At 42.9% G+C, this 24,626-nt stretch overlaps 1 protein-coding gene across 10 annotated transcripts in view; it reads left to right on the top strand.

Moving 5' to 3' along the window:
• The window catches only part of mast2 (microtubule associated serine/threonine kinase 2), a 518,017-nt gene that overhangs the window by 352,717 nt on the left and 140,674 nt on the right, over nt 1-24,626 (top strand). For all 10 annotated transcript variants that reach the window (XM_085983018.1, XM_085983016.1, XM_085983015.1 and 7 more), the window contains one exon: nt 354-445. In XM_085983018.1, the coding sequence (XP_085839144.1) occupies nt 354-445 (92 nt within the window). The remainder of the gene's footprint in view (nt 1-353; nt 446-24,626) is intronic.

The following is a 24,626-nucleotide window of genomic DNA, read 5'->3' as shown; positions in this document are numbered from 1 at the left end:
CACATCAGTGGGGTGGGGGTGGAGGTGGGGTGGGGGTGAGTAGAGGGAGAGAGAGCACAATTCTCCCCAGTGAGGCTTGTCCAGTTTCACCTTTTGTTTGTGCATTGTGTGTAAAGGATGGCTGGCAGCTTGGAAGCTGTTAACATACTGATGCCCATTTACTTACCCAGAAACCCACTTCTGCCATATGTTTAGTTGCAGAGCACATAATGTACCTGACATTAGTTAGGTTGAGCAATAGGAGAATGAGGCGGAAACTTTACTATCAGGATTAACTGAGCACAAATGATGGGTTTGGAAAAAGGCATGGCAGAAATGGCTTGTTTTTAACCTTTTGCTTTATTCTGTTTCAGTTGCCGTACAAGCAACAGGAAGAGCCTGATTGTGACTTCAAGCACTTCTCCAACACTACCACGCCCGCATTCACCGCTGCCGGGGCACACAGGTAAGGAACAAACACTACCATCAGTGGGCTTCGGTTTTACTGTTTAAAAAATAATTGGGGCTTCGCTTCCAGTTTACTTGCAGCATTTTACAGAGTAAGTCTAAACAGCAATCCCCTCCACCACTGGAGTACTGTGACTGCAGTGCACCCCATCTATGGGATGCACTACAGCAGGTTGCCAAGGCTTGTTCGGCAGCGCATCCCAAACCTGTGACCTCCATCACCTAAAAGGACAAGGGCAGTAGACGCATGGGAACACCATCAACTCCAAGCACACCATACTGACTTGGACATATATCGCCGTTCCTTCATCATCACTGGATCATTGTGGAAGCACCTTCACCACATGGACTGCAGCGGATCAAGGCCCACCATCACCTTCTTGGAAACTAGGGATGGGCAATAAATGCCAGCGATGCTCACATCCCCAGAATGAATAAATAAATTCAATGCAGTTTTTCACTTTCACCAAAGTTTGGAATTCTGGCCTGAATTTATCAGACACATCATATCTTAGTGCAACTTCTAATATTTTGTCCAGAAGTTGCAAGCAATACTCTGACTTCATCAGGGTGATTGTTGAGAATGCTGATCATATAACAAGACACTCCAGACCTGCCCAAGCTCTCTGTCCAGAATTTGGTTGGATGCTGCTTGCCCTTTGCTAAGACATGCCCTGTTGGAGCTACTCATTATTGGCTGGGCTTGCTTTCGTCTCACCTGAAGTGGTTATTCTGATTGGTTGAGCTAACCACGATGACGGCTCCCCTGTCCATACAATGCTGCTGGTGTTTCCATTGTGTTGAAGTCCAGCATTTTCAACCATGTTACAAACCATTTTAGCACATAACCAACCTTGGCATCCTGTTCGACCCCGAGCTGAGTATCCAAACCCATCTCCTCCATCACAAAGACCACCTACTTGTACCTGCATAATGTTAGCCGCCTCCGCCCCACCTTAGCCCATCTACTGCTGAAACTCTCAACCTCCTGACTTGACTATTCAGTGCTGTCTTGGCCCGCCTCATCCTCCATGCTCTGTAAACTTAGAAACATAGAAAAATAGGAGCAGGAGTGGGCCATTTGGCCCTTCGAACCTGCTCCGCCATTCAATATGATCATGGCTGATCCTCTATCTCAATACCATATTCCCGCCCTCTCCCCATACCCCTTGATGCCTTTTGTGTCTAGAAATCTATCTATCTCCTTAAATAAATATATTCAGTGACTTGGCCTCCACAGCCTTTTGTGGTAGAGAATTCCACAGATTCACCACCCTCTGAGTGAAGAAATTTCTCCTCATCTCAGTCCTAAATGCCCTACCCCGTGACCCCTCGTTCTGGAACCCCCCAGCCAGGGGAAACACCCTCCCTGCATCCAGTCTGTCTAGCCCTGTCAGAATTTTATATGTTTCAATGAGGTCCCCTCTCATTCTTCTAAGCTCTAGTGAATACAGGCCTCGTCGACCCAATCTCTCCTCATACGACAGTCCTGCCATCCCAGGAATCAGTCTGGCGAACCTTTGCTGCACTCCCTCTTGGGTAAGGAATATCATTTCTTGGGTAAGTTCAACTATCTGGCACCAAGTCATGCTCACCTATCCTTGCTGACCTACATTTTCTCCTTGCCCCCCAATGTCTCCAATTTAAAACTCTCATCCTCATGTTCAAATCCCTTCATAGTCTCGCCCCTTCCTATCTCTGTAGCCTGAACTCTGTTCCTCCACCTCCAATGTCTTGTGCATCTCTCCCCCTTCACCCCACCATTGGTGGCCATGCCTTCAGCTGCCTGACTAGGCATTGAACCTGGGTCACAGCAGCAAATGTGCCAAATCCTAATCACTGGACCACCAATATATTTTTATTCATTCATGGGATGTGGGTGTCGCTGGCAAGGCTGGCATTTATTGCCCATCCCTAATTGCCCTTGAGAAGGTGGTGATCAGCCGCCGCCTTGAACCGCAGAGAGCAGTTAAGAGTCAACCACATTGCTATGGGTCTGGAGTCACATATAGGCCAGACCAGGTAAGGATGGCAGATTTCTTTTCCTAAAGGAAGGACAGTGAACCAGATGTTTTCTTAACGACAATACGGTAGTTTCATGGTCACCATTACTGATGATGGTTTTTAATTTCAAATTTATTTAGTTAACTGAATTTAAATTCCCCAGCTGCTGTGGTGGGACTTGAACTCGCGTCGCTGGATCATTAGTCCAGGCCTCTGGATTACTAGTCCAGTAACATAACCACTGTGCTACCGTACCCCTAAAGGATATGCTTTGACTATCTCAAATGGACACATTTCTTTAGTTTTCAGTTGGTCAGTTTAGTGGAGAGCTCCATCTTGAGAGAGTGATGGTGGCAGAGGTGATGTTTTGGAGAAGTACTGTTTGCTGCTGCTGGTCTGAACCTAGTATTGGCTGTAGTTATGAAGTAGTCTCTGAAGTTTGTGCCATGGGAAAGGAGTGCAATGGTGGGAACCCAAAGAAGAAAGCAGGTATTCAATGTTTTTTTTCCTTGGTGGGACGTGGTGTTTAAAAGTAAATGCTGGGAACCATGGAATATCTAATGAGATGGAATAACCTTTTTAAATCTTGTCTCGGGTGGAAAATATTGAATTACAGATGGTACACTTGTATCACTATTTTTGAACTTTGAATCTGTTTCAGGAGCAGTACATACGATGCAGTTGTACTGATAGGTTGGCGTCACTGGAAAGCCGTTCCCACTTCAGTCATGCTAAAATTGTAACATAATATGGGAGTCCAGTGGAGGAGGTTGTTTGACACTGCATGGAGTATAACTCTAGTCTGTTGGTTAACTTGGACCTTCTGAGTACTCTTTAAACCTTTGTAGTGTATTTCAATCTGTAGAGAGTGTAGACCTATAAATGAGGTATTACCTGACTGCAACTGATATTGTAGTGGCTAGCCTCAGACCAGTAGCTGCAATATAAATGCATCATCATACTTTCTGTTACTACCCACAGCAAATGTTTGAGAAATACGTTAACGACTTAAATGCCGCCTTTTTTGTTTCTCTTAAAACCCAAGCTTGGTGTTAAATAATCGCTATTTCCAGAGCATCAGTTGTGGGATAAAATTGTTTATTGTTCTTTGCATCATTAAGTCATTCCAGCCCCTGGTACTCACCAGTATTTTGTTACAAAGGAGCAGGAGATGATCCAACCCAAACTTGCTGCACTACTTTCAAAATCACTGAAGCTTGCTCAGTGGCATATCAGGTATGCTGTGTGATATCATACGGATGCTTGATTGGTTTGTAAAAAAAGTCACTCGGTATCTAATTTAATGGATGCATTTTAACCCATTTATTTTATTGCTTTTGTTAAAATAATGGGCAAACCAATTTAATCCAGCATTTGCATGATGATACCACACAGTGTAATTTCAAGACCAAGGATTGTTCGTGATATAGATGCAGTGTGCTTTTTGTTGAACTTGTTTGTCATTAATCCACTGTTGCAATGGCAATGCAATTGCATTACCCTTCGCTGGACAGAAGAGGCTGAGTAAGAAGATGGTCCCTGTGGAGAGCAAAGTTCAAGGAGAAAGGAAGCCGGGGGTGGGGGGGGTGTACCCTTCATTCAAGGTACTTGCTCGTTTTTCTCTCCTTAAGAAAGTTGAATTTCTTTTTGAAAAGCCAACCTTGTTGCTACCATTGAGACCCTCCAGTCGAGTCTCCCATCCTGCTAGACCACTCTGGTCAGATACAAGGATATTCATTGCAAACGACTGTTTCAGTGCCATCCACAGCCAGGAAACCATGCTACAGGCTGGTGATGCAAATTACTTAACCCCATAATGTGGCTTCATATGGTACGGTGACTCCAAAGCAAGTGTCAGACTGATTTAAAGTAATCATAGTGATAATGGCACAGAAGGAGGCCATTCGGCCCATCGAGCCTGTGCCAGTTCTCTGTAGAGCAATCCAGTCAGTCCCATTCCCCCGCTCTATCCCTGTAGCCCTGCAAGTTTATTTCTCTCAAGTGCCTATCCAGTCTCCCCTTGAAAACATTGAGTGTCTCCGATTCCATCACTTCTGTCGGCAGCGAATTCCAGGTCCTCACCACTCCAGTTGTGGCCTAACCAGCGCTTTATAAAGGTTCAGCATAACTTCTTTACTTTTGTACTCAATACCTCTATTTATGAAGCCCCAATTCCCATATGCTTTGCTAACCACTCTCTCAATATGTCCTGCCACCTACAGGGACCTATGCACATTAACTCCCAGGTCCCTCTGTCCCTGCACACTCTTTAGAACTGTACCATTAAGTGTATATTGCCTCTCCCTGTTCCTTCTGCCAAAATGCATCACCGCGCACTTCTTTGTATTAAATTCCATCTGCCCATTCTGCTAGCCTTTCTATGTCCTGTTGCAGCCGATTGGTATCATCCTCAATGTTTGCCAACCGCCCCCCCCCCCACAAGTTTGGTGTCATCGGCTTATATATATAATAAAATAAACAGTGGCCCAGCACTGACCCTTGGGGAACACCACTGTCTACCATCCCCCAGTCTGAAAAACAGCCATTTACCACAACTTGCTGTTTTTTGTCCTTAAGCCAATTCCTTATCCAAGCTGCCACTGACCCACCTATTCCATGAGCCTCAATTTTGTTAACCAGCCTTCTATATGGTACTTTGTCAAGCGCCTTCCTAAAATCCATGTAGACAACATCCATTGCATTCCCTTCATCAATCCTCCCTGTTACTTCATCAAAAAATTCAATTAGATTAGTCAAACATAATCTGCTTTTTACAAATCCTTGTTGGTGCTCCTTAATTAGCTTAAACCTCTTCAAGTGCCTGTTAATTTTTTCCTTGAAACTTTACCCACCACTGATGTTAAACTGTAGTTACAAGGATTGTCCTTACACCCTTTCCTGAACAATGGTGTCACATTTGCCAGTTTTCAATCCTCGGGCACCTCCCCTGCATCTAGAGAAGATTGGACAATTATGGCAAGCCCTTCTGTTATCCCCTCCCCCAATTCCCTTAGCAACCTGGGATGCAAGCCATCTGGACTGGGCGACTTATCCACTCGAAGCATACCCAGCCTTTCTACTATATCTTGTCTATCAATTTTCACCCCTTCCATTGCTTCTCCCGATATTTTGTCAGCATTCACCTCCTTAGTAAACACCATTACAAAGTATTCATTGAGTATTCTAGCCTTGCCCTGCACCTCTAAGCATATTTCACCTTCCTTGTCCCTAATAGGCCCCACCCCGCCTCTTACTACCCGCTTACTGTTCACATGCCAGTAGAAGATTTTCGGGCTCCCTTTTATGTTAACTGTCATTCTACTTTCATATTCTCTCTTTGCCAATCTTATTTTCATCTTCATTTCTCTCAATTTATTGTATAATCACCTTGATGTTTGCAATGGAGCTGCTCCAGGATGCACGGTGGTGTTTTCTCTAATTCATTTAGCAGGGAGGGGTTTCCACCTTATTGATAACCAGACTATTTTATGCCACAATTGTTTTTCTTTTCCCAAAATGTTCTCACCTGCGGTGCTGGTTCATACTGGAATATGGTTCTACAGGAGGCAGCTGCCCTTCAGTATCTCACCCAAGTGATCATTCTACGCGAGGCCAAACAGTAATTGTCGACAAGGCTATTCTACAGTTGAGCCCAATCCTATCCTAATGTTCAATTTCCAGTTCAGTCTCTGGGCTATGTTGAGTTAATCATTCATGGCCATGGTATCTGTAGAAGGACTAGCGTTACCCTCAGCAGACTTGGCCTTAAGCAAATAAAAAATCAGGTTCCTGCTCTTGAGTACTATCTAATGACATCTTCTGGAAAGTGTGCATTTATCAATGTTAGGTGAGGACAGGATTGGATGCAGTTGTAATACCCTCACAGTCAAATACCCTACTGATGGCATCTAGGCTCAGAGAATAAGAATGGCATCATGGACAAGGTGCCAACAGATATCTAGGCTCACGGACTTTTACAGCCAAGTCTGATTCTGTTCTCAGCCAACATTCACAAATTCATACTTTCCAGCAGGGGTCATTGGATAGTGATCATGAGTTGGAATCCTGGCTAATAATTTTTTTTTATCATCCTTCCCATCCGTAGCCTACAAACAAAGGCCAGTTGTAGTGTCCAAACTGTTGGCTCTTAGTTAACTCAGCACAGACTCTGAATTGTAGCTGGGCCTTTGGGGTGTGTATGGCTTAGAGCTACGCTGGGCTTTTACTTACAAGGCCATTGGGAAAGCTAACCACAATTAGTTTTCGCACACCTTATCTAACATTATGATAACAATTGTAGTGTCATGAGGTTCTGAGGGCAATAACAATTTATTCTTTGGCTTCAGGACACAACATTTAAAATTCAAGTTTAAAATGATATTTATGCTACCAAACATTTGCAGCAAAAAATGATTAAGTACGCATTTTAAGGATTAACCATGGGAACGAAAATGATAATCCTAATTGGGTTTTATAATTGTTGTATTTATTTCGGATTGCTCGTCTTTGCATTGAGCACCCTCCAGTAATCTTCTTTTACTGATCGTCTATGCTTGGCCAGTGTTTGATCAGGTTTTGCCTGAAGTGCAAATCCCTTCTATAACATAGACCCATCAGTGTGATCATTTCGAGGGAACGAGTTCGATACCAGCTTATTTAGGTCATATCTAGTTAGGTTTTAAATTGCTCGTATATTGGAGACTGCATTAAATTATCAGATGCAGAACTAAATACTCCTGTTCTTTTAAAAATGAAAACCAAAAAAACTGCTTGTTTTTGCGCTTAGTGGCCAGGCAAGCAGGCCGACAAGTGGAGCTTGCTCAGACAAAATGATAAATGCTGGAGAAGATTGGATGGTGACAAGTTTCACACTAAAGAGGACATCATTTTGAGTCTCGGTGTCACCAAGGCTATAGACCCTTCAGAATCCAGTCAGATTCTGGACATATGAAATTGCCGTACACTATTTAAAACTATTCAGTCTGGGAAGATGTTATTGAGAGGCTAAATCTAAATTATATTATAGAAAACAAACCGCGGGACTAAATGGCGCTTATGTATACCTGTCAAAACTCATTTGCTGTGTTTCATGATAAATATATTTTGACATCTTCCTTTTGAATATTTAATTTGTATTAATGTAACCATGAAATGAGCCTGCTAACTGCAGGGTGACAGACAGATGAGTCATTTGCATTTCCTATGTTGTAAACTGTACATCACTTTACTATATGGATGACCTTGACTTGTAACCTGAAAAGAGACTGACTTTAATTAAAGGTACATTTTGTCATGTCCAAGTGCCCAACAAATTTCTATGCAGTTCTAGCAGTAACAAGTAAATGTGTCAAAACATAACTGAGCACTGCTATATAGCCTCAAAATCTGCATTAAGGAAACCTTGCTTTTTAAATATAAAATTACATATATTTACATTCAGTTGGCCAAATTCATATTTTTGGGATGGATATATAGCAATCAATATATAAGTAAAGCATTTGCTTTGCTTAAGTGTTGCTGCTACTAATAGTTTTAATTCCCCTCCTTGGAAAGGAGTGCAGGTTTTAGAACTGTGCTCAGGATTTAGAACTGTGCGTTCCAAGCTGCTGCTTGACTCAGTTTCCCTGTTAGCATGTTTTAGGAGGACAGGTGCAATTCAGCAACAACTTGCAATTATATAGCGCCTTTAACATAGTAAAACGTCCCAAGATGCTTACTACTAGCATAAATTAGGCTGTGACCAAACTTTTAAACTCCAGTCCTCTTAAAGAAGAAAGTAAGTGTATCATAAGGACCAGCCCTGATGGGTATTAATGGGTAACTTGGGAGTTTCTCCTAGTTTGTCATTTTTTGTTTTGAGCTGCTCTAGTCTCTGAGATAAGCAAATGAACACCTCTGTTGTTCATGTAGGGAGCAAGTGAAATGGATTCCCATGGTTGATACTAGCTGAGCACGCCCATATCATTCAGATACCTGATATTTACAGAGCTCAATAAATGAATATAAATTTTAAAATGGAAAAAAAAATCAATCTTGGAGGTAAGCAGTAACTCCATGGATATTTGATCAATTTGAATTTCAAGCGGCTATTATGGTTTTTCTCCTATAAATGCTCAGTCTGCAGCAAAAATGACGGTGACTGCTCCTTAAGGATTAAAGTAAGTCTGATACACCATGAAAAAGATAATGTTGATTTGGTTATCCTAATTCAATTTTACAATTGAACACTTTATTCCAGAGCATCTGTATTTGCATTTGGAACCCTGGCAATGAGCTAATTAACTACTGTGTAATGCTACAGTGAAGGAAGACCTTGTCGTCTGCTCTTCCTTGGGAGAACTGAGATTATTGCCATGATAGTCGTGCAGAAGTGCAAGTTCAAAGCTGGATTTGATACAGGATCTTAAAGAGAACAACTGAATTCTTAGGTCCGTGAAATTTATCCCCTAAAGCACTAGTCCATTGTATATGCTGCAGTCTCCATGTGAGATTATTGTTTAAATGGCAGAGTTAGGAATTAATGGCCCGGAATTTGCAATCAACTGCGAAGCAAAGTAGTTCGCTGCTCGCCCAAAGTGACCTTCGCACCAAGATCTCGCGATCTCTGTGGCGAGAATTTCAGGTTTTCCGACAACTAATTGAAATCAACGTAAGTTAATGGGGATTCCCAATGAATAGTTGCTGTGACGTCAACCAGTTGTCCAAGCAGACAATCAAATTGCAGATTTCTCACAGACAGCGAACCAGGAAGTGGGTAAGCTCCTTTTATTCTAACTTTAAAAAAAGTTAGAGAGAGCAGATTACACTGATTGTTGGCTGTGGGGGTGGGGAGGGGGCGTGGAGGAGCAGTGAATGACAGATCACAACTTCTGGATTTCCATTTAAGCTGTGCATGCGCTAAATTCTGAAGTTGCGGTCAGTCTTGAAGGCAAACTGACGGCCAACGCTGCCAGTTTGCTGTCATCTGGACTGCAAATTCTGGGCCAATATGTTCAGTAGCTACACAAGTGTTCCATCAATGATGAAACAATTTATAGATTTTGGGGGTTAACTTTTTGTGTTTATTCAGCTGAAGGATGTCAATGCTGGATAATAGAACATTTTCACATTCTTTGTACCCTGCCTAGTTGGTCACATGTTCTACAGTTAGTATAGCATGGATTAGTAGAATGACGTGCTTATTGTATATCTTCAACTAAACTTAATCCCCTAGCCAAGCTCAGAAGAACACTTTGTACTTGACCATTCCTTTCACTGCACTGGCCATCGTCATCCTTAAATATTCTAACACCATTCATCAAGTACATGGGTCGCATATTTTTCCTTCCAATATGCAGAACCTTGATCACTGTCCCAAAGGGAAGCTACAGCTTCCATTTCCTGCACATTGTCTTGAGTCATTTACGAATATCAAGTCAAGATGAGCACTGGCTCTCGTGATTTGCTTTACGCACAGAGTTGTAAAACTCTTGACTCTAAGCTGCTTGGGTTGATTGAAGTCTGTCATTAAAATAACTTTCCTGTTCTCACATACACTTGTTATCTCTTCATAGAGAGAACTGTTGTTTTCACATTCAAGATGCCTAACTGAAGTTGTTCATTATGTCGATTACTGTTCCCACAGGATTAACTTCATTTATTTTCAAATTGACGCTAACATTTCTGGCTACATCTCTACCTTTTCTATAAGATAAGGCAGAGGCTAAATCTTGTATTTTTTAAGAAAATATTAATCATAGTAAGTACGCAAGTGATAAGCGTCCATATTCTTACATATGGACAAGTTCGTTGGATGGACCTTGGACACCTTAACTTTAACTCCGGTGTCTTTACTTCAAGCTGCCCATTGACTACCAGGATGCACTGACTTTTATGCTTTTACTATAACACACCTACGTTTGATCACTGGATAGCATGTGCTATTCTCTTTGTCTGAAAATGACTAAAACCAGTTTTGTCAAGATCTGCAGTATCTCTTCAAGGCTTCTCTGTCCAGTGCTTTTCCATTAGGCCATGCTGCAAGCTGTCTTTCCAGGACAGCACTTCAAATGTCCGACTTTAACCCTTTACTACAAATTGTCAGTTGCCTGGGTTTCTGCTGTCCATCTTATCTCCCCTTTTCTAGTTGACTTACTCAAAGACATGTGTCTTATCACTGCTTGGCCAACAACTATCTGCCAGGATACATGACTGTCTGGATGTGCTAGCTCGAGCTAATTTCACTTGCACAGAATAAATAATACCCATTATAATACCTGTGTTAGGCATTTTTTAATTATTACCCCTAAAAACCTACATAAGGCCTGTTTCCATGTTGTAATTTTTAACCCTTTCTTTAAGCTTACTGATCAGTAGAGATTGGCTGTCTCATTCGTGAACATTCCACAACAAACGTATTTCAAAGTCTCCATCTTAATATTATTTCTCCCTTTTGCCCTCTTAGTTTTGCTTTATTATTTCTGGTGCACCGTTTTAAATGTTGATGCTTTCTGGTATCCCCTTTTAATTTTGCTTCTTTTGGGTGTTATTTTTTTAAGTTTTACTTTCTTCGGGTATCCTTTTTAATATTGGCTTCCCTCAATGAACCCCTTAATATACAGTTGCTCTCTTACAGCTTAGCTCCTCTATCATCGGCGACCACTCAAATTCGAGTATGGTATGTCCTTCATCAGTCATCTACTTGTGGGTCTTCAGGTGGCTGTGGAGGCCAATCCGAGATCCACAGACTCTACTACAGTGTGGACATGTAAGACTATTGGTAGTGACTGGAGTATGGGTCTTCTTAAGTTGTTGTCTCTCCTTATGGCGCTGGCGTTTATCCTCAGCGGCATGCTGGAGATTCTTTTCATGTAGTGCGGCACCGTTGTGGATGCATTTTCTCCAATTGTCTCTGTCCAGTGCGATTTCCTCCCAGTTATTAATATCGATATGGAACTTTTTAAGGATTACTTTGATGTTATCTTTGTAACGCTTCTTTTGACCACCAGGAGACCTCTGCCCTTCCTTCAACTGGGAGTACAGAACCTGTTTTGGGAGATGTGAGTCTGACATGCGAATGACATGTCCAATCCATCGGAGTTGATGCTGCATGATGAGCGTAGTGATGCTGTAGATATTGGCCTCTTCAAGTATACTCCAGTTGGTACGCTTGTCCTCCCAGCTGACCCTCAAGATTTTGCATAGAGAGTGTTGGTGGTATTGCTCTAAGGCTTTGAGATGTCTACTGTACGTAGTCCAGGTTTCAGCTCCATATAAAAGGGTGGGAAGGATGATGGCTTTGTATACAAGAATTTTAGTTTGGACTTGGAGGTCATGATTTTCAAAGACTCTCCTCCTCAGTTTAGAAAAGGCTGCACTTGCACAACTCAGGCGGTAATGGATTTCAGAATCAATGTCAGCTTTGGAGGATAAATGGCTACCAAGATATGGAAAGGTGTTGACATTTTCAAGGGTGTTATTATCAATCTTTATAGAGGGAGGAGTTGCAAGCTGATTAGGTGATGGCTGGTGGAGCACCTGGGTTTTCTTTATATTCATGGTGAGGCCCAGAAGTTTGTAGGCTCTGGAAAAAGCATTCAAGGTGTTTTGTAGATCATGCTCGGAAAGAGCTGTGATGGCGTTATCATCTGCATACTGTAACTCCATAATGGTAGTGATGGAGACTTTGCTCTTGGCCTTAAGCCTGTTGAGATTGAAAAGTCGGCCATCAGTACGGTAAAGGATTTGAATTCCGGTGGGCAGATCATTGCCGATGAGATGGAGGATAACTGAGATGAACACTGCAAAAAGGGTTGGAGCAATGATGCAGCCCTGTTTTACTCCTGTCTCAACTGTAAAGGGCTCTGAAATAGAACCGCTGCTGCTGAGAACTGCTGCGGACATGTTGTCATGTAGCAGCCTCAGAACTAAGATGAATTTATCGGGGCAACCAAGCTTAGACAAGATATGCCATAAAGTCTGGCGGTGGACGGTGTCAAAAGCTTTAGTTAAGTCTATGAAAGCTATGAACAGTGGTTGCTTTTGTTCACGGCATTTCTCCTGTAATTGACATGCTGTGAAGATCATATCAGCTGTTCCTCTGGATGGTCGGAAACCACACTGCGACTCCGGAAGCACCTCCTCAGATAACGGCAAAAGTCTGTTAGCAAGGACACGGGCAAGCACTTTTCCTGTGGAAGAAAGAAGGGAGATACCTCGGTCGTTACCACACACCGACTTTTCCCCCTTTTTAAAGATAGTAACAATCAAAGCGTCTCTGAGATCTTGTGGAATTTCTTCCTGCTGCCATATTTTTAGGAGGAAGGCATGTATGTGTGTCAGGAGCTCAGGGCCACCTTTTTTAAGGATTTCTGCTGGAATCCCATCTGAGCCGGCAGCTTTGTTGTTTTTCATGGACCTGATGGCATTCTGCACTTCTACAATGCTTGGGGGTGCCCCCATTTCCTCCCTTTCTGGTCTCTGCGGTAATTGATTGATGGACTCCAGATCTGCGCTACTGTGTCGGTTGAGCAGTTCTTGAAAATGCTCCCTCCATCTTGTGTCAATTGCCTCCTTGTCCTTGAGCAGAGTTAAACCGTCCTTAGAGCGTAAGGGGTTTAAGCCATGGTAGCTTGGTCCGAAAACTGCCTTGGTGGCACTGAAGAAGCCTCTGGAGTCCCCAGTATCAGCCATACGTTGTATTTCTAGGGACTTTTGAGACCACCAGTTCACAGAATCACAGAATCTACAGTGCAGATAGAGGCCATTTCGGCCCATCGAGCCTGCACCGACATATCCCACCCTATCCCCGTAACCCCACGTATTTAATCCCCTAACACTAAGGGTCAATTTATCATAGCCAAATCAACCTAACCTGCACATCTTTGGACTGTGGGAGGAAACCAGAGCACCCGGAGGAAACCCACGCAGACACGGGGAGAATGTGCAAACTCCACACAGACAGTCGCCCGAGGCCAGATTTGAACCCGGGTCCCTGGGTTGTTCTTCATCTCCCTTATTCTCTGCTGGACATCTGCCTTAACTCTAGCATGAGCCTCTCTTTTGGCCTTGCTGCTGATGTTGTTTTGCCAGGCGCAGAAAGCTTTCCTTTTCCTTTCTATGAGCTGCTCAATTTCTGAGTCGTTCTCATCAAATCAGTCCTGATGTTTTCTGGACTTGAAACCGAGTATGTTCTGGGAGGTGTTGAGGATAGTGGCTTTCAGCAGTTCCCAATGTTCTCCAGTATCATGTGGGTATTCCTTTGGAAGACTTTGCCTGATGGAATCCTGAAAGCACTGCTGTATGGCAGTGTCCTCAAGACATTCAATGTTTAATTTTGGCCGGAACTGCTTCTTCTGAGCACGTATCTTGGGCTTTAGTTTGAGGGACATAGTTGCTCGGATAAGGTGATGATCTGTCCAGCAGTCATCAGTGCTGAACATGGCCCTAGTGACCAGAACATCATGATGATCCCTTGCCCGTACAATGACATAGTCAATGAGATGCCACAATTTTGAGCGGGGGTGCCTCCACGAGGTTTTGTACTTGTTTTTTTGTCGGAAGAAAGTGTTTGTGATTATGAGGTTGTGCTCAGCACATTTAGTGAGAAGAAGTAGTCCGTTTGAGTTGGACTTTCCGATGCCCTCTTTTCCTATGATGCCTTTCCATAGTTGGTAATCCCGACCGACCCTGGCATTGAAGTCCCCAAGAAGAATGACTTTATCGTCTTTTGGGATACCAGACAAGGTTTTATCCAGGTCAGCATAGAAGATCTCCTTTACTTCATCTAGCGAATCCAGGGTGGGAGCATAAGCACTCACAACTGTTGCCATCTGATTGTTGGATAGGGTTAGACGCATTTTCATGAGGCGTTCATTGATTCCCACAGGAAATTCGGAGAGTTGGCTAACAAGTTCATTTTTTATGGCAAATCCAACTCCATGGATCCTGGGGTTTTCCGTTGGCTTCCCTTTCCAGTAGAATGTGTATCCCCCCTTCTCCTCCTTCAATTGACCACCTTCTGCTAGTCGAGTTTCAGATAGGGCCGATATATCAATGTTGCATCGTTTCAGCTCTCTGCATACGATGGCCGTCCTTCTCTCCGGTCGATCACTTGTTGCACTGTCTACTAGTGTCCGCACATTCCATGCTCCGAAGTTCAATTTTCTGTCTTTAGGACCGCATTTTGGTGACCCCTCTGGATGCGGTATTCCAGACAGGGTGTTATGTGGCAGGCTATTTTTGGGGCACCTTTTCTAGCCCCCTCCCTGTTCAGGGTGAGCAGAGCGGATCCTAAATAGGGCTGCTCAGTCGTGGATGTAGCTGCCGGGGGGCTCCCCTGCCTCGATCCAGGAGCCCGACGACTGAATCAGACACCCACCGCCTAGTTTGCCAGCTTGTGATTAGGAGCTTCCAGACCTCTCCATCTTGCCCCCATCACCACTTACTGATCGCCACAGGGCTTTACGCTGGCGTGTTGTAGAGGTAAATGTAGATCCCTCTGAAGGACGCCTGTGCGTGGTATCTTTTAGCGTGGGGTGGTTGGTGCACAGCCAGCCACCACACGATCCTTGACAGAAAAGGGGCCAGGGTCCAGTGGCAAGGAAAAACCGAGACGACTGGAGACCCCTCTCTGCTGCAGCCTTCTTCCGCCTTCACAGCCGTTGTGGTGCTTCTCGCAGCCCCTGAACCAAAGTGACTCAGAGTTACCACCGTCATCTGCCTGTTCCACCGTTGAGGACTTGGTATGGATCGCACTTCGTCTGGAACCTCCCCCTTGACCTTACCGCCTTGGGTGACCCTGCCAAGAGCTGTGCTCCCGACGGCATCGCTCACAGGTTCATAGGTTCACGCAAGCCTCTCCACCACGACAAGGTGGCGATCCAAGGAAAGGAGCTCCTCTATACTCATCTAATGACCCCCTGAGATGCCGAGTGGAGAAATAAGGTGCTTCCCACAACAAATCTTAGTGGGCAGGTTGCTGTGATGTTTTCCATGGGCTGGGACTCACGGCCACAGTCGCACTTCGGGTCGTACTTCATCTTCCACTTGTGGAGCAGGTGCCCGCATCGTCCATGCCCTGTGCGGATTGGGTAGAGCCTGACCAATGTCTTCGAGGGACCTCTGCTGTTGGGTCAGTGATGAGGTGTATGTTCTTTATGTTGCATGCATCCCACAATTCCGTCCATGTGGATAATGGGTCGATACCAGCTGCGTGATATTGGCTGCTGTTTTCCATAATGACCGCCGCGGTTTTAAGCGCTTTCCTGGTGGGTTTTTCCAAGTCTTCATGAATGGGACGGCACAGTAAGTTGTGTGAATATAAAGGAAATTACAGTGGGACATAGACAGTCTAAGTGAATGGGCAAACTATGGCAGATGGAGTTCAATGTGGAAGGTGTGAGGTCATCCACTTTGGATCTGAGGAAGAAAAATCAGAATATTTTCTTAATGGTGAGAGACTAGGAGCTGTGGAGAAGCAAAGGGATTTAGGTGTCCATGTACACAATCACTATAAACCAGGTACAAAAAGTAATCAAAAATACCAATGAATGTTAGCCTTTATCTCGAGGGGATTGGAATTCAAAATTGAGGAAGTGGTGCTTCACTTATACAGAACCATGGTCAAACCCCATCTGGAGTACTGCTTTCAGTTTTGGGCACCGAACCTCAGGAAAAATGTATTGGTCTTGGAAGGGATACAGAGGAGATTCATCAGGATGTTACCTTGGCTTAAAGGGTTAAATTATGACGACCTGTTGCATTAACTTGGCTTGTATTCCATTGAGTTTAGAAGGTTGAGGGGTGATCTAACTGATGTATTTAAAATGATTAGGAATTCGATAGGGTAGATACAGAGAAACTATTTCCTCTGGTGGAGGAATCAAGAACAAGAGGGCAGGTAAAGAGGTCCACACTTTTAAGGTCCTAGAAAAACTGTGTTAGAATAAGAGACTGTGTAGTAAGTCTTGACTCACTGGGGCGGTAGAGAAGTGTAAAATGGCATATTTGATTGCAGGACTATGGGGGCAGTGTGGAGCAGTGGGATTAGCTTTGGATTGGCTGCGCAAATAGAGGTAAACGAATATGATTTGGTTGGGATTATGGAAACGTGGCTCAAGGATGGCCAAGACTGGGAACTCAACATCCAGGGGTATTCGATATTCAGGAAAGATAGGCAAAAAGGAAAGGGAGGTGGAGTAGCATTACTGGTTAAAGAAGGGATTAACACAATTGTAATGAAGGATATTAGCTCTGATGATGTGGAATCTGTATGGGTAGAATTGAGAAATACTAAGGGGAAAAAAACATTAGTGGGAGTGGTATATAGACCTCCAAACAGTAAGGCGGAGGTTGGGGATGGCATTAAAAGGGAAATTAAAGAAGCGTGCAATAAGGGCACAGCAGTCATCATGGGTGACTTTAATCTACATATAGATTGGGCTAACCAAATTAGTAACAATACTGTGGAGGAGGAATTCCTGGAGTGTTTACGGGATGGTTTCCTGGACCAATATGTCGAGGAACCAACCAGAGATCAGGCCATCTTAGACTGGGTATTATGTAACGAGAAAGGATTAATTAGCAATCTTGTTGTACGAGGCCCCTTGGGTCGGAGCGATCATAATATGATCGAATTCTTCATTAAGATGGAGAATGAAGTAGTTGACTCAGAAACAAGGGACCTCAATTTAAATAAAGGAAACTACGATGGTCTGAGGAGCGAGTTGGGTAGGATTGATTGGGGAATGGCACTCAAAGGGTTGACGGTGGATAGGCAATGGCAAACATTCAAAGACCGAATGGATGAACTACAGAAGTTGTTCATCCCAGTATGGCATAAAAATAAAACAAAAAAGGTGACTCAACCGTGGCTAACAAGGGAAATTAGGGATAGCATAAGATCCAAGGAGAGGACATACAAATTGGCCAGAAAAAGCAATAATCCTGAGGATTGGGAGCAGTTCAGGATTCAACAAAGGAGGACAAAGGGATTAATTAAGAAAGGGAAAATAGAATATGAGAGTAAGCTTGCAGGGAACATAAAAACTGAGTGTAAAAGCTTTTATAGATATGTGAAGAGAAAAAGATTGGTGAAGTCAAGCGTAGGTCCCTTGCAGTCAGAATCGGGGGAATTTATAATGGGGAACAAAGAAATGGCAGACCAACTAAATACATATTTTGGTTCTGTCTTCACAAAGGAGGACACAAATAACCTCCCAGAAATACCGGGGAACATGGGTCTGATGAAAAGGTGGAACTGAAAGAAATCAGTATTTGTAGGGAAATGGTGTTAGGAAAATTGATGGGACTGAAGGCCGATAAATCCCCAGGGCCTGATAATCTACATCCCAGGGTACTTAAGGAAGTGGCCCTAGAAATAGTAGATGCATTGCTGGTCATCTTCCAGAACTCAATAGACTCTGGAACAGTACCCATGGATTGGAGGGTAGCTAATGTTACCCCACTATTCAAAAAAGGTGGCAGAGAAAAAGCGGGGAATTATAGACCGGTAATCCTGACATCGGTAGTGGGGAAAATGCTAGAGTCCATTATAAAAGATGTAATAGCCGAGCACTTGGAAAGCAGTGACAGGATCGGACAAAGTCAACATGGATTTACAAAAGGTAAATCATGCTTGACTAATCTACTGGAATTTTTTGAGGATGTAACTGGTAAAATAGATAAGGGAGAACCAGTGGATGTGGTGTATTTGGACTTTCAGAAGGCTTTCGATAAGGTTCCGCATAAGAGATTAGCGTGTAAAATTAAGGCATATGGGATTGGGGGCAAGGTATTGACTTGGATAGAGAACTGGTTGGCGGACAGAAAGCAAAGAGTTGGAATAAACGGGTCGTTTTCCGAGTGGCGGGCAGTGACTAGTGGGGTACCGCAAGGATCGGTCCTAGGACCCCAGCTGTTCACAATATATATTAATGATCTGGATGAGGGAATTGGATGTAATATCTCCAAATTTGCAGATGACACAAAGCTGGGTGGGAGGGTATGCTGTGAGGAGGATGTCATGAAACTCCAGTACGATTTGGACAGGTTAGGTGATTGGGCAGAAACATGGCAAATGCACTATAATGTGGATAAATGTGAGGTTATCCACTTTGGTGGCAAAAACAGGAAGGCAGATTATTATTTGACTGGCAATAGATTGGGAGAAGGGGAAGTGCAACGCGACCTGGGTGTTCTTGTGCACCAGTCGCTGAAGGTAAGCATGCAGGTGCAGCAGGCGGTTAAGAAGGCAAATGGTATGTTGGCCTTCGTAGCAAGAGGGTTCGAGTACAGGAACAAGGATGTCTTGCTACAGTTGTACAGGGCCTTGGTGAGACCGCACCGTGAGTATTTTGTGCAGTTTTGGTCGCCTTATCTGAGGAAGGACGTTCTTGCCATGGAAGGAGTGCAGCGAAGATTCACCAGGCTGATACCTGGGATGGCAGGAATGACGTACGAGGAGAGATTGCGTCGATTGGGCTGATACTCACTGGAGTTTAGAAGATTGAGAGGGGATCTCATCGAAACCTATAAAATTCTGTCAGGCCTGGACAGACTAGATGCTGGAAGGATGTTCCCGATGGTTGGGGAGTCCAGAACCAGGGGTCATAGTCTAAGGATAAGGGGTAGGACATTTAGGACTGAAATGAGGAGGAATTTCTTCACCCAGAGAGTGGTGAACCTGTGGAATTTTCTGCCACAGAGGGCGGTGGAGGCCAGTTCATTAAATATATTCAAGAAAGAGTTGGATATATTTCTTAACGCTAAAGGGATCAAGGGATATGGGGAGAAGGCAGGGACTGGGTACTGAATTTGAATGATCAGCCATGATCTCATTGATTGGCAGAGCAGGCTCGAAGGGCCGAATGGCCTACTCCTGCTCCTATCTTCTATGTTTCTATTACTCTAGCAAATGGCTGGCACAGACACAATGGGCCAAATGGCCTCCTGTACTGTAAACTTCTATAGTATTGGGGAAATCCAGAACAAGTGGGCATAATCTTAAAATGAAGGCTCGGCCATTTATGAGTGAAAGCACGAAGCACTTTTTCACACAAAGGAACTCGCTCCCCCAAAAGGTTGTGGATGCTGAGTCAATTGAAGTTTTCAAGATGGAAAGATAAATTTTTGTTACGTCAGGATATCAAGGGATATGGAATAAAGGCGGGTAAATGGAGTTGAGGTTTGCGTGGGTTTCCTCCGGGTGCTCCGGTTTTCTCCCACAGTCCAAAGATGTGCGGGTTAGGATGATTGGCTATGATAAATTGACCTTTAGTGTTAGGGGGATTAAATACATGGGGTTATGGGGATAGGGTGGGATATGTGTTGGTGTAGGGGTTACGGGGATCGGGTGGGATATGTGTCGGTGCAGGCTCGATGGGCCGAAATGGCCTCTATCTGCATTGTGGGGTTTCTGTGATTCTGTGAGATCAGCCACGACCTAATTGAATGGCGGAACAGAATTGAGATGATATCTTGTGGTTGCTACAAATTCTATTAAATGGTGACGCTGCTGGTGGTTTGAAGGAAAAAAGGTTCCTCATTGCAGTTCTCTCATTGACCAACAGGATCACTGTACAGCGGCATTAACTAAATGCAAAGCTGTCATTGATTCCTGTATTAAAAATGCGTATCGTAAAACATATATGAATACAGTATGTATAATTCTTGAGGTCAATAAAAAAAAGTTTTTCGAAAAGGAAGAGCACTAGAAAGAAAAATGGAAGTCATAAACAAGAGGTAATGCAGAAATTACTCATTTCAAAATCAGAAAATAATCAATTGAAATGAGAAATTACAACAGCAAGTTATCATCTGAATTGGGGGAAAAGAACTCAACAAAATGCTTGGCTCCTCAGCAGTACAAGCAGAAAATTCAATCAGTTTAAATTAAGTCGAAGACCAAACTATTTCTGTGGTCAAAGCATTGGCTTGAAGGTAAATATGTAAAATGACAGTAATTCATAATTTTTTTTTGCAATGTTCAGTGTTTTCGAATTGGAACAAGGTCATGGATTTGAAGTGTGCAGTAACTTGACATTTCACTGGGTGATGTGTCACACTAAGGTTGTGTACTTACTGGAATTTTTTTTTGGAGTTAATACCTGAAGAAGGAAAAATTGTGGTCAAGCAGCAGGCTTGCATTTCACTGAGATGCTGTCAGCTTTTATTAGGTCATTGTGCCAAAACAAAATTGGCATTAAAGTGCCTTGAAATAGTGCTGTTTTTCTTCACAGGCAGATTGCTTTGAAATAACATGATTAAACACATTTTCCCTGGGTTACATTAAGCGCAGGTGCAGGTACAGCCAGCATCTGTTTATCACTCTTAATAATTGGATGTTGCCTCGTATCATAAGATTATATTTCCATTTGACATAAACTGCCGAGAGACTGCAAATCATGAATTATTAATAACCTACAGGCTCCTCGAGGATTCTTGATAATAGATATAAGCCAACTCAAAATGAAAATTAATAAAGTAGGGTAATTGCATGGAGAGGTATTGTTGGTGTTAGAAATGTTTGTGGGGATTGCTACTTAATGTTGTAAAAGACTATTTCCCATATTCTACTTCCATGGTTATTGAAGCTTGAGTAAAGGACCAATTTTAAACATTAACTAAGCAAGTTTTTTTTTTAATTTGAACTCCTTTGTGGAATTCTTCGAATTTACAACACAGATGAAGAGGAAGCCAGCTCATGTTGTGTGTGCTGTGCTGCTCTTCAAACTGGAGCTGTTTATTTTAATCCTATTTCTCTGCCCTTCTCTCGTATCCTTTTATATTCTTGTTCGTAAATTTTTATCCAGTTCTCTTTAAATAATGTTATAGTCTGTGCCTCAGTAGCCATTTGTGGTAAAGCACCTCGTGTTCTAATAACCCATTCTGTAGAAAATAAATCTTTTAACTTCCCACTTTATATTATATAGTAATAAACCTGAGTCTGTGTCACTTGTTACCGATTCACCAACCACTGGAAACAAATTTTCACTACTTACCCTCAAAGCTTTTCATAATTTTGAAAACCTGTATTTGTATATAAAGCTAAATAAGTTCTCCAGTAAAACTGAGCATTCTGAGATAGTGCAACATTTTCTTTCTGCCTTCCTGTTAAATGTGGGTATGCAATAGTCTTTGATGAAGTGACTTGACAAGCTCCTGATGAACGAGAAGATTGAAAGTATTGGAGTAATGAGGGCTGGTTAAGTTTGCTTAGTGATGTGTGATGGGTAACTGTGGTCTTGATGCTTGATTGCCTTTTGTCAGAGGTTGGCCATATCTTTTTGGTTTTGTTGCTTCTCCCAAGGGTTGGACTGTCTAGTGGATAGGTGAGCATCAGTGGGTCTGATTAATTTTTCTTCCACTCTCCCTTTTGTATGTTCGTATAAATTGTTTACAAACTTTTTCCTCTCCCTCCCTAAAAGACATGAGGTACAATTCCACTAGTAAGCTTCCCATATTGTGGCTTAGTGACGAATCTCAATATGCAAGCCTAGCGAGTAGGATATATTTTAAAGAGTTACCGTGTTTATATGTTTACTGTTGAGTTGTTTCTCTTCTCCTTCTATTTTACTTCTCACCACTGCTGTTTTTTTCCATTCTGACTGTTGTCCTTCTGTTTCCTCTGGCTTGTTTGTTCTCTTATTTTTCTTTACTGTGTTTTCTTCGCTAGTCACTTTCCCCTCCCCTCCATTCTTATGTCCAGTGCTTCCCAGACCCATATGATTTGCCTGCCTCTGTCTCCTGCACAATCTGGTTCCATCCTTATTGGCTGGTTTCAGACCTGCTAGTGAGAAGCAAGCAATAATTCATAGCCTCTCATGCAATGTGAAAACTGCTCCATTTTCTAGAGTGAGAGAAAGCAAATTTCACATTGGTTGAGAATTTCCTCGGCGGTGCTCCCACTCCACTGCCGTAACTTTGTTGGAAGTGTGTGTAAGTGGGGTTTCCACCACACTTCCGGTGAGGTTATGGGAGTGGAATTTGAGGAAATTCCTGAACATTGTTTGGAAATGGCGTAGTTTTGCCTCCCTGTAGCGTTACTTGACTTGGGACATTTTACTATGTTAAAGGTGGTACAGGAAACTTTGTTATATCCGGCACCGACGGGACCGAGCTGTTGCCGATCTATCAAAACTGCCGGACATACAAAGTTGATGTTGAAGCATACGGAGGTTTTCATCTCCGTATCTGACAACAAACACTGTTGCTTAGCAACAGCTTGTAAACAGTCGGCCCGTACCTTGGAAGCGTCTCTGTAGCTTAGCAACAGCTTCAGAGAGACTTTCCAGAGCCCGACTGTTGAAAACTAAGCCACGAGAAGAAAAAAAACCTAACAAAACGGCTCCTGATTTCTGCCGGTAGATCGAGGTTTCCGGACATACAACCTCCGGATAAACCAAAGTTTCCTGTATATAAATGCAAGTTGTTGTTGACCCTCGCTATGGGGCATGGAGACAAATTGCAACTGAGAGCAAACACAGGCATATTGGTCGACAGAGATGCAGGAAGGCCCCCACTAGACTTGAATGCGACAGATTCTGTTTATTTTTTTCAATTCCTTCATTATCAAAACCACAGGATATCCAAGAATGTACACTCTCAAATCCTGTATCGATAATCAATCAAAAATAATGATGTCCTTAATTATCCACTGAGTCAGTATTATCAAGCAGTGGGAAGGAGCGCTGTTCTGCAAATGGAGAACTTTTGAGTTGTAAGCAGAAGGTTTTTTTTATCTCTAAGCTACAAAATCTATTACGTATTTATTTGTAGAATTCTGAATTAAATTCTCTGGTTCTGATACCCTTCTGTACTTAATAATATTCAGTATTGGAAATGTACAGAAAAGCAACTTGTATACATGATCCATAATATTACCTACCTAATTTGAAAATTGTAAAAATAATCCTGTTCCTCAACGCTCCATAGAAGGGGAAATAAAATAAATTTTCCCAACCATTTCTTCAGCACCCTCCAGCGGTCTTAAGGACCTCTGTAGAACTGGAAAAGCTAGTCGGCGCTTGTACGGCACATGCTCCACCTAGTTTTTCTCGCAACTTAGAGAAGGGTCCTGAAATAGGCCCAGGACCCTTCTTTGAATATTTAAATTGATCCAACGTTGATTTCAGGCAGCCGCCAAGTCCGCCTAAAACCAGTGAGGACCAATATGGTGGCGGCCATGGCGCAGGCGCAAATTAGGTGCAGGGCATCGCGTCCAGAAATTGGTATACATTACTCCGAAAAAACGGGCAAATCACGTACCAATTTCTAGCCCTTGTGTGTTCAAATTACATTTGCTGAATATGGCTCATGCCAAGTGCCAGGCTGTCGGATCAGGCCCACCATATAAATTTGAGTTTGACACCCCGGTTTTAGAGTAAACCACTTATATAAAATGTAAAATATGGTGCCATTTCTAGCAAAATCCTGGGCCAATGTCTTGACCACAAATTGAAAAGAAAATTGTATCTTTTTGCCACGGTATCCAGATGTTTGGAATAAAAGGGGTGTTTAGATCTGGTAGGGCTGTGTGGTGCTGAGGAGAATCTGGTTTGTTGGTATTGCTATGGGTTCTTTTGTGTAGCAACAATGGCTGTTTCCTAGTGAGAGGACAGATGTGAGCTGTACAGTAGCCTAATACATGTAATGCTGGTAGCTTATAATGTTTACATGTCGTTTGGGGGAAAAAATTTGCACGATAGTGCTTGGTTGACCAAATTCAATTCATCTCCTTGGTTTTGTCATCATTACTTTTGCAAATCCACACTGGTGACAACAACCAGTCGAAGAATACAGTTGTCTGCATTTTCAAAAAACATCTATCTTTGTCAGAGATTGTCAGCCTTTAATAATTAACGTATAAACTTTGACAAATATCAGTTGCTGATGCAATTTGCAATGTTAGATAATGCCTGTGGAAAGGGAAAAAGAGACAGTGTCTTCATTTTTATATTTTCCAGGCTGGCATCCAAACAGTTTACTGACTCCATCAATTTCTGAGATGTGCTGTTTGGCATTCATCTTGATTGAAGCACCTAATTTCATGCCAATTTAGTCAGCTTGCTTTCTGACACATTCGTTCAGCTTTCTTCTCTGTCCTGCCGGATGACATTCGCCGTGAATTAGTAAACATGTCAGCTGTCAATACTTTGACTATTCCATTTGTTTTCTTTAGATTTTTGTTTGATTAG

This window comes from Somniosus microcephalus, chromosome 3 (genome assembly GCF_052327205.1).
Source record: "Somniosus microcephalus isolate GS21.2 chromosome 3, FLI_Smic_1.0, whole genome shotgun sequence".
Lineage (NCBI taxonomy): Eukaryota > Metazoa > Chordata > Chondrichthyes > Squaliformes > Somniosidae > Somniosus > Somniosus microcephalus.
This window is presented reverse-complemented; position numbering and strand designations above follow the sequence as displayed.